This window comes from Triplophysa dalaica, chromosome 25 (assembly GCF_015846415.1).
Source record: "Triplophysa dalaica isolate WHDGS20190420 chromosome 25, ASM1584641v1, whole genome shotgun sequence".
Classification (NCBI taxonomy): Eukaryota; Metazoa; Chordata; class Actinopteri; order Cypriniformes; family Nemacheilidae; genus Triplophysa; species Triplophysa dalaica.
The window spans coordinates 2,137,359-2,148,218 of record NC_079566.1 but is presented as its reverse complement, the minus strand read 5'-3'; the positions used below and the strand labels follow the sequence as shown (position 1 = coordinate 2,148,218).

The window sequence follows — 10,860 nt, the reverse complement described above, 5'->3', positions numbered from 1 at the left end:
CCCTGATGACAAAATGAAGCACCATTTAGTTGAAGAAGAATAAAAATCAAACTATTTATGTATCTTAATTGGTAACATAAAACATAAAGGTTGTTTGATTGCAAGGGCACACACAGAGGGCCCACTGATGTAATGTATGGAGTAAAAATGCGGTTTCTTTGGGAAAAAAGCATCGGACTGGTATGTCCAGTCCCACTTATAACATTTATGAATTCACAACAAGGACGTCAAAACTAAAACTTTTTGAATGTCTACGTTCAGAGTAACAAACAAAAAACACTCACATTTTAAATGGGTTAATAATAATACATTTTTAATATATATTTACTTAAGGATAAATAAGTCGATTTGGGGGAAAAACGTCGTAAATTTAAATGTAAATGTATTGCATACTCACATGTCGTATGTATTTATTGCATTGTTTGAGAAAGGACGTGATTTTTTCACTTTTTGGGACAACGCAAACTATTCACGTGGCCCTGCGCAAGCAATGCTCATTATGATATCAAAGTACCGCGAGAGAGATGCAATAGACCTTCTGTAGAATAGCTCTCGCGGTACTTTGATGTCACAGCCTGGTTGGTCTGCACAGTGACCAATGCACGCTCAAATGCACACGCTGCAGTCTACGAAAGACCCCGGAAACGCGGCGCTCGCGTCGGCAGCTCCACAGTTTCCTGGAAGCGGAACGAATGAAGTTTATTTTTCACAGCTGCTGATGGCGGATGATGTTGAAACAGACGCCATGAAGAATTATAACATCGCGTTTGAGAGGATAGACCCGAGCGCGAGCCGCTACCCCTACTGTATCGTATGGACGCCGATCCCCGTGCTGTCGTGAGTGATTCCCGCATCCTCCGTTGGTTTCGATCCGTGTCGATGTTTTGAAAGCGATACAGACACACACATGTAGGATGGATGCGTTCCGGTCGCGTCATCTGGCGCTTGCGTCTTTGTTATTTTTGCGTTGCGTTGCGCTGAAGGCAGTGAAAAAAACTGAATGTGTGTTTTGTTCTTAACTAACCCCAAAATGACTAGGTTTAACTGAGATTCCTGTAGAAACACCAATGTCATGTGTGGTAAAACTATTTTGCCAAAATACATGTTTAATCCACATTGCTGTAATCAAACTATGGTGATTTTCCTTAAGTAGTGTTTCTGTAGCTCAACTATTAAAGCATTGCTCTGGCAACACTTAGGTCATGGGTTCGATTTCCAGACAGCACATACTGATAATGCAATGGAAGTCGCTTTAGATAAAAGCGTCTGCTTAAATGTATAGGTTACCGTTTAATATGAGGCATGGGGCTATTGCGCTCCAAAATTACAAAGAAATCCACATAAAAAGTGATCTAATGTGCTATATTTTGTAGTCAGGATAATTTCTGACTATAAAGCAGATATTCTCTTGAACTGAACAGGCTATGCATGAAATTGTTGCAAATAGATCCATATGAAGGCAAACGGTTAAATGCTTCCCTATGACAAAAACCACACACAACTTATAATGGATTTATGGTTTCAATGCGGATTGTATTGGTTTTAAAGGAAACTAATGATGTCTTTGGGTCTCTTCTGGCTTCTGTTGGTGGGATTTTATCTGGCAGGACGGTAGCTGTGATACTTGGATAAGCAACAATGGCATTTCCACATAAAATGGTTTTGGTAGTCTTGGGTTTGTGTCAACTATACTTTTGCTGCTCATGTCACAGAAATTCTGTGTGTATAATTTATAACAATTTGTGGCCAACATGCCACCTTTACTGAATTGTGTATTTATTTGTCTGCGGATCCTTGAGTCGATGTTACTCAGTTAAATTGGATACAGCCGATCTTAGCACAGTGCCCTGGTGTCCTCATCTGGAGTGTGAGCATCATCTCTTGCTTTGTTTTTTGTTCTCTTGAATTTGGGTCAACAGCTTGCCCTGTGCAACACTCCCGTGATAAATATGCACATAGACGAGACCATGTCTGGGGTGTTGGCTCTACTTCAGAGCCTCAACTGGTGCTGTTTTATTCAAGATAAGTCTTATTTATAGTACACATGTTATTTATAAAAAATTTGATCACTTTGAAAATAATTCTGGTCTTTCCACTTTCCGCTGTCCTTTGGATTGCTGGTGCTGTTGCCGCTTAAACTCCAAATGCAAAGAAAAAATAATATCAATCAGCCGGGGAAGGTGGATTCGACCAGATGTATGATATGACAAGGACACTCGCTAGGTTAAAGCCCTGTGCTCATTCATGTCTCCTCCTGCCAACAACACATGCGACAATGTTCCTCTGTTGAAGTTGGAATTCAGCAGAATGAAGTTGGCTTTCTGGCACATATGTCACTTATACAGTTTTAAATCTCATAACAGAATAACACAACTGACCAAAGAAAACTGACTTGAGATGTGTCTTTTTGAGACACATCTCAAGCTTAACAATTTCTGTTGTAAATCACAACATCATTGCGTTGATACATCCAAGATGATTTTTTTATTTGTGTTATTTGTGTGTTCTATAGTATTCACTGATAACTGTTTCTACACAAACATACAGGCCTATAGGCGCCTTTTTGTCAGTAAACATTGTGATGCATTTTTGTGGCGGATCGTATAGGTGGAGGCTAACGCTAGCGAGCATGTTTTATTTGATAGCTTGTTTTTTTTGTCAAAGATAGGAGAAAATTTGATTTAATTTGAATGTGTAAGGTCAGTAACTGCCTGGGACTGTGACAGTTATTGAAAACGTGAACTTTAACAGAAGCAACCAGATTGGCCAACCTGTACACACTCACTCAATAGATGGACGAACTGTCAGGATTACTTTCCATACCAGTTAAGTGGTCTGACATCCAGACATACCAGATAACAACCTATACGTGAGCGTTGATAAGAACATAATTAAGTCACAAGAAATGATTTTATTGGCACTTACATTAAAATTGGACGTCTGGTTTAAAGTTTTCCGCATATTTATTTGAAATACTTTTGAAATTTGACCGTAGCTCAGCTCCCGTGGTATCATGGGATAGAGGTCGTTCATCTGATCCACTCTCACGAATCTCGGCGGAAGTAGTAGACCATCCGGGTATTTATCCCCTACTGTTTTTTGCATACTGAGGTTTCGGATATACTATTCATACTCATTTTCGCCTACTATATAGTATGGAAGTAGGCGATTTCGGACGCAGCGACAGTGACCAACGGTAGCAAATACACCTGACACATTACATGAACCTTCTCACGGTTTTCTCCCCCCAATTCGCCCGGTTTCTTTTCTTTATAAAATAAAAATGACTTGTTTTTGGTGGAAAATCTAAACATAGGCCAGTTGACATAGATTACAGCAGTTAACTATCACTGTGAAAAGTATGGATGAATGAGGAGAGCTCAGAAGACCCAGCTGACGTCCTTCTGTTGATCTGTGTTCAGTCAACCTCACCTGAGGTCTCAGTTTGTGGCGTTCAGGTTATCGTTCACAATGCTCAGCTTTTCTTTTCATTCTCCTCTGTTTTGTCAGGTCTATTAATGTAGATACGGTTGGTGTTAAAAATATTATAAAATACCTTTATTGATTTCATTCATGGTTCAAGCTGTCAGACATGCTAGTTATACCTGCTACAACGTCCCATTCCAATGCAATTGATATAAAAAAAAAAAAATGGTTTTACAATAAAACGTAAAAAGGTTTTAATGTGACTTGTTTCAGGTGGCTGTTTCCATTCATTGGTCATATGGGCATCTGCACCTCCGCTGGAGTGATCCGGGACTTTGCTGGGCCGTACTTTGTCTCAGTAAGTACAAGACCCCCCCCCCCCCCAATTTTGATTCTTATTTTCAGTAATTCTGCCATATATTTATTTTTTCAATAAAAAATGCAAGTATCTACAGATCAGTGTTTAATGTGTAAAGATTAATATTTGGCGCAGTACGCTTTGAGAGGCTTTGCTATTTTTGTGATTATAGTCATGTTTAAATGCCATTGTTGGATGGGCGTAGTCGCAATTTTATTTTGTCCTCTTGGGTGTTATTATAATATAATTTAAGTTGTGTTCCCCAAAAACATACAAAATCAAGTTATTTATGACACTTTTAACCCTGTTTTATCGTAGTTCACTCTTACATACAGCTTCTCAAACTCAAAACATAAGAGGGATGCATTTTACACTTTAATTTATCGCTATGTTTATTTACAAAACAAGTCATTAAGTAAAGGATAATCCAAGGCTCCAAAGCAAAGAACCACCCAATCGAAGTGCATTAAAATTCTTTAATGCACAGCTAGGCGCGGATTATCCCACTTATACAATGGTCATTTGCCAAATTAAAGCTGTTATTGTTGTTTTGCAGTGCTACGGTTATTTTTGACAGTCAAGGCACGTTAGTTCTAGCACTCCGCCGCTTTAAATCCGACACAGAGATCCAGTTGTGCGATAGGATTACTTTAATTTGAATGAATTATTGCATTTATTTGATTTAATAATGAAAAGAGAGAAAGATGCATGAATAGTGAAGTTGTGATATAGCATTTTTTAATGGATTTAATTCAGATGTTTATGAATGAATGTCACGGGTCAAGGCAGACTGGCCAACTGCAGTACCGGGACTTTTTCAAGTGCTTTCATTTATAAACGTTATAAATTGGGACTGTGCATTAAATGCACACCTTCCAGCCAATCAAATCGAGTATTCAGACAGACCATGGTATAATAGAAAATAACATGTCCACTGATTTTCTAAACACTTTCCACAAAATTCACTTAAGTCACTCAAAATTATTATAATAATCCAAATTAACCAAATTAATTATCCAGGCCAATATATTGTCTGTCACTGCTCCGTCACTGCAAAACTCGAGATCTCAAACAGCCTCGTGCTGACATGGAAGTTCAGTTCCCAGTGCTCTTCTAGAAAAGGTCCTCTGTCAATTTTCCTATAAACTCCCGTATCATTAAATTCAATTCCCACTGGTAATCACTAGAAAGTGCAATACTAGGTATCTTGGTAACCTTGCACAGACTTGTCCTATTATTTCCAAAAGGACAATCTGTGCCTGTGCACGAAGGTGCTGAGCAGAGGAGGTCTCGTGCTGTAATATGACATGTGATAAAAGCTCCATGTCTATCCTGTGTAAGCTGTCTGGGTTACAAATGGCCATTTCCACAGTTTTAGAGTCCTCTTGTTAAAAATAAATGGTATTTTCCCAGAGTTCACCGTCAGGGAAAGTCTATCCCATAATGCACATGGTATTTAATAAAAACCATGTGGCAGATGTGACTGCTTGTTCATAAATTGCAAGAATCCTACACAAATTCAGACAAGCTATTCAAACAAAAGACAAGTTGATATAATATAATAGATCTAGGCTAGGCCACAATATTTTTCAACAGAAATCTCTCGGACACAAGACAGAAGCAAAAGGGAAAGGGAAACATCTTGGGTAGAGTTACACAAGATGTGGTTATTCGACCCGCTGTGACACAGACCAGCACACATTCAAGCGAACCGCAATCTAATGCACTTACCTCCGCTCGTGGCAGACAGGAACTAAACCTTGTCTTGCATGTGGAATGAGCAGGGCAATGTGACATGGGTTATCTGAAAAGATATTTCAGACTCTTTGTGAAATATAAACCATAATAGCTTTGAGGTTTTTGAAAAGATTTTATTTCTGAAGGTCATTTTTCTGGAGCTACTATTTGTGTACGGTCCACATTGCTTCATGGGAAATGTTTGATAGCGGCATAGAGTCACATTTTACTGGGCCATAGACTTATTTTTATTTTAAAAAATCGCACACTTTACCAAGTGCCAAATAAATTTGGCAGATGGAGTTATGGAAAGGGATTATCATCTGGCTCTGATCAGATGCATATCATCCGCGGAAGCATCCTTATTAATGTGGAAACTCTCAAGATGCAAAGTTAGATTGGTTTATTGAGAATGTTTTGACACTCTGCACACACTTGTCTTTTTTTTGCAGGAGGACAACATGGCTTTTGGAAGACCAACAAAGTGAGTTTGGGGAGAATCTTTTTGAAGTCCTGGGGCCTCATTTATCAACAGTGTGTTCGCTCAGATGTGTGTGAGTGCGTAAGAACAGTTTCACACAAAGTGTGGGATCTAACAACTTTTACTTCTACGTATAATTGTGTGTAAATATAAGCACACCTCTGAGCATGCTTACGCAGTAAATGAAGTGGTAGAACAGTGGTACTACAAAAAGAAAGTGCCACCGTGTGTTTCATGTGTACTTTATTTGCAGTCTCTGTAAATTCATAGCTCAATCTAGACATTTGTATAATTGGTGTGAGAAGCAACTCAAGACAGATGGGAAATCATTTGAAATCTAGTTATAGTGTCATGGCTGATCTCACTTTGCTGGGTGATTTGGCAAACCTTTTATTTAATGCAAAATGTTGAAGACACACATTTAAAAAAAATAACCCAAAACACTCAAACAAACTGAAATAGAACAAAAAAAATGTTTTATTAATAAAAATAAAAAAAAATGTTACATCTTATTGCTTTTCTATTAATACAGCGCTTTACCAAATCATAATAAAATTGCAATTTCACCAAAAAAGAACTGCATATTCGGTTTCTTTTCTGAACATTTTATGCAAAATCAATTTAATTCATTTATGCGAAATTAACAATAAAAACCAAATTGAGCAAAACGTGAAGGCGTTTTCAAAGAGCGCTGTGGTCTGTTTAGTGAGAGCGCCGAGGACATTCACGTGATTTATAAAGGGAGGTCTGGTCACCATATATGGTTCATTGGGGGCGTTTCCAAATGCAAAAGACCATGAACGTGAACGAGCACGCCGCTTAAAAACGTGTGGGATTTATCAACAATGATTACTCACTGCTGTGCGTAAAACCAGTGTACACACGTTCGATAAATACGGATATTTTCATTCTTAATTTCATTCGTAGGACAAAATAAAGAAACCTTTTTTACGTACTGTTGATAAATAAGGCCCTTGAACTGTAGGGGTAGACCTTGTGTAATGCATACAGTATAATAGACATGCTACATATTTGAACATTTTTTTTCTCAGGTATTGGATGTTGGATGCAAGTAAAGTATACATCAGCGGATCTAACGCCTGGGACACGGCCGTTCACAATGCCTGCGAAGAGTATAAACAGAGAATGGTAATATGTGTGTTTCTACATTCGATTTCTAGAAACCACACCCCCCCCCTATCACTTCTATTGGTTATTACATTTTTGATGTGTCTGGGGGTAGTTTTTATGAGTATACGTTGTGTAGTATGCTCCTGACAATAATCTCTGTTCTTTGTCTAGCACAACCTATGTTGTGACAATTGTCACTCGCATGTTGCCATGGCTCTGAACCTGATGCGCTATGACAACAGCACATCGTGGAATATGGTGAACCTCTGTCTGCTCGCTCTCATTCACGGCAAGCACGTCAGGTGAGGACATCTTAAGAGAACATGGCAGATACTTAAATATTTAAATGTCTTGGTTAAAAGGGATTAGTTCAACGGTTGCAGGTTATGTTTCTAAAACAGTACACCTTCATGGATCTTAAACATTTTCAGGCGCCTGGGTACATGTATACGGTGAAGAATCGTTCAGCTACAGTATCAAACCCTCTCCACTGAATGATTAGACATAGTTCAGGACTGAAGAATTGGGCCCAGTGCACGGTTTTGGATGTCTGCTAAAAATTCCCGAGCACCTGAAACTGTCCAGCCTGCAAGTTTAATAAGGGATTGTTCCAGACACGGCTTTCTTCAGAGTACAAGTTGCTGTCTGAGAACACACTGCATATACGGCCATCGGGGACTAAGCAAGGCTAGTGTGATTTAAGGAGTGATTCTCAAAGGCATCTAGGTATAATTGAAGATGTTGTATTGAGCACATGCAACTCCAAGCTCAAAGAGTTCGCTTAGCATCTGTATCTTTTTATTATATGAATGGTTATTTCAGTCGGTCACTGAAAAAGGAGCTGAGGATGCAGTCAACTTTCAGATTGTGGTGGTTGCATCAGAATGTAGAGTAATTGGAAGGCTCACAGAACCAGATTTTTAACTGTCATAGTAAGGACTGGTTCATTTTACAGTTTTTTCTAACCAAGGACTGACAGGAAGAGACTGTCTGACTGATAAAGTAATTTCAAATCATGTTTAATTCATCATGCTTTGTGACATCTGTTTAAATTGGTTTTGTTACACATTATCTATTTTTGTTCAGGTGGCTTGATAAAGAAATATAGCTTTAACTGTAAATCATTATTTTTAGCCCCTGCGGACGTGACCAGGGGCGTACTGGCCATCTGGAGTACCGAAACTTATCCCGGTGGGACGCATAATGTATGGGGCCGGAATGGACACTTTGGGACGAAAGAACAAAGTTATTATAAACACGAATGGACGCAACACGAAGGCATTAGCGAGTCGGACACAATTTTGCTTCTCAGTCCGCCCCTGATAGCAGCTACTGAAAAAACTATAGCGACGCATAGGTCACCCGTAATATGTCCTTCAATCATCCACGATACCTTAGCTACCTCAAAGTAATGTGCTAGACCGTTACTCAGAACACCTTAGACAGTGTACCAAGCACTAGAGCATTGCACTGGTGAATTTGACATAAACACCTCTTGTGTATATGCATTTCTTTAACATTATCATCATCTGTCTTTGATTTGTACAGCTGTGTGGGATTTCTAAAGACGTGGCTGCCATTCTTCATTTTGACCAGTGTCATTCTGTCTGTGGCCCTATCTCTTAACCTGCGGTGACCTAGCAGGGTCAGGTAGAGCTGGAGCGGTTGAGGTTGGATGGGTACAAAGCCCAGCGCTCTGCAAAAGACCCACTTTTCCAGCTTAAAGTGGGACTCCAATGAATGTCAGCGGGCCAGAGGTGGTGCCTACAACCCGGTTCAACTCTTCAATACATAGAGGAGCATAACTTTTAAATCTAATGCTAGGCCTCTTTGTCATAGGGTAGAGACAGCGAATACGCCATGCCTTCAGTGTCTTGTGGTGATGTATTCTCTAAAAAGTCTTCCAAAGGCATACTTTGGTGTCCCTCTTGAAAGTTATGGTGCTCATTTATTGTTTGGTTACATTTTGATCTCTAAACTATAATTGCTTTTTAGAACAAATAACATTTTAGATTTGAAATGTCATATTTAAAGCACTGGACTAAACATTTCTAATTATTATGTTCTCTATTATGAACGCAGTATAGCATAGAGAAAATGCTTTGAAATACATTGGAAATTGATCTCTTTTAAAATTCCCATGAATATGAACCCTCTCAATATGAACTAGTTAAACGTTTAATATTTAGCTTTATTTGGGGATACTTCTTTAATTGTCTTTAATTGTCTTCATTACAGTGCTTGGCATGCTTTCAAGTGTAATTTGTTCTATTTTATAACAAATATAATTATGTTTGGAGGTTTGCACTCGAAAACTTACAGTTTATTACTGAGCAAGGTCTTGTTTGCGTTGTATATTTAAGAAGCATCCTTTCCGACAAAATGCATAGTTAGCTATTATTATATTACATAGATCACTTTTCATGTCAAAGCGAAATTCGCAACCTATTTTTTTACTTCTGTAATGTGATGCTGAAAATGTAGCCCATTCGATTTTATACACCAGGGACTGAATGCATCATGACAGTTGTGCAATACCAGAATAGAATCTGAGGGCTTAGGTGGTCCTGCTGAATATGTCAACAAGTCATTACATTTAAATGAATTGCGTTTTTTTGAATCGTGGATAATTAGACCAAAAGTATATTTTTAAGTAAAAATGATTCATGTTTATTTAATGTTGAACGCATAGTTGTTAAAAGGGTTTGTAGTCTAAAAGCTAGCCAAATACAGAAACTATTGTTTGAACTGTTAAAAATGTTTCACAGATTTTGTTTCGACAGGGAATATCAAATGAAATGCTGCAACTGTTGGTTTTATTAATTGTGTGATGTAAATGTGTGTTCCATAAGGTCAAGGGTTTGTGTAATATTTATGAAGAGACACGCAGACGCGGGTACATAAAAGGCAAATAACTGTTTAATTTGATACTAGTTAGATTGCATTTCCTCGGTGTCTTTTAACTTTTAATTTAGTTTCAAACACCATTCAAATAAACCTTTACCATGATTCGGACACATACTTTGTTACTATGGCTCCTGTGTCTGAATCAAATCCCTCCATTGTTTACGCTCAAACAGAAAAATCGCTGGGCCCAGTGCTTTCCACATTTTTCTTTTTCACACTCTCCCTCATTGGAAGTATTGCCAAGACCAGCAGGTAGCCAAGTATCTTAAGCTCTTTGGAGACGCTCACTAAAGATCTTCAGATGGGCTGGTGTGTGTGATGAGTGTGGCCCCTGCTGGTACCGGCTAGAGCTGATCACACTAGAGAGACGCTGTGAAATATCATTGGATTTCACTAACATTCTTACCAACGTGTTTCCTGTCTTCAAAGGCATGAAGTGGATGATCAGAAGCAACTGTTTTGGTGTTTTCATTGCATCCCAGACTTGGTCTTTAAAATGGACAACATTCCCCAGGTTAATGTATTGTAAAAATTTTATTAATTCCCTGATGGAATTTTTCTGGTACGATATATACAAAGACACCGCTGTTTCGAAGCTATACCAGATCCAGGAGCTAGCTAGACTAAATGTTGGTCTGTTGATCAACTTATTTTACTCTCTAGATGTAATTTACATCCAGCCAGTTGTTACAAAGTAAATCCCAAAAGCGTGGATATTTTGATTCCAATTGGGTAATTTGTTGCCGTGAGAAAAGCGACAGTCAATATGATTTCTATTATCTACTGCTTTTTTAATAAACGTTAAAAAAATTGATCTTCA

The 10,860-nt window shown here is 38.4% G+C and overlaps 1 protein-coding gene across 2 annotated transcripts; it reads left to right on the top strand.

The window, feature by feature from the left end:
* Window positions 1-641: 641 nt before the first annotated feature.
* On the top strand, window positions 642-10,860 carry tmem222b (transmembrane protein 222b). 2 transcript variants are annotated; one of them, XM_056742069.1, is made up of 6 exons: window positions 642-837; window positions 3,700-3,784; window positions 5,974-6,005; window positions 7,055-7,151; window positions 7,305-7,435; window positions 8,682-10,860. In XM_056742069.1, exons 1-6 carry the CDS (start codon window positions 719-721, stop codon window positions 8,767-8,769), a joined length of 552 nt encoding a protein of 183 aa, XP_056598047.1. In that variant the 5' UTR covers window positions 642-718; the 3' UTR covers window positions 8,770-10,860. The 2 variants fall into 2 exon arrangements, with proteins under 2 accessions (XP_056598047.1, XP_056598048.1); XM_056742070.1 differs by lacking the exon at window positions 8,682-10,860 and adding an exon at window positions 7,565-8,672.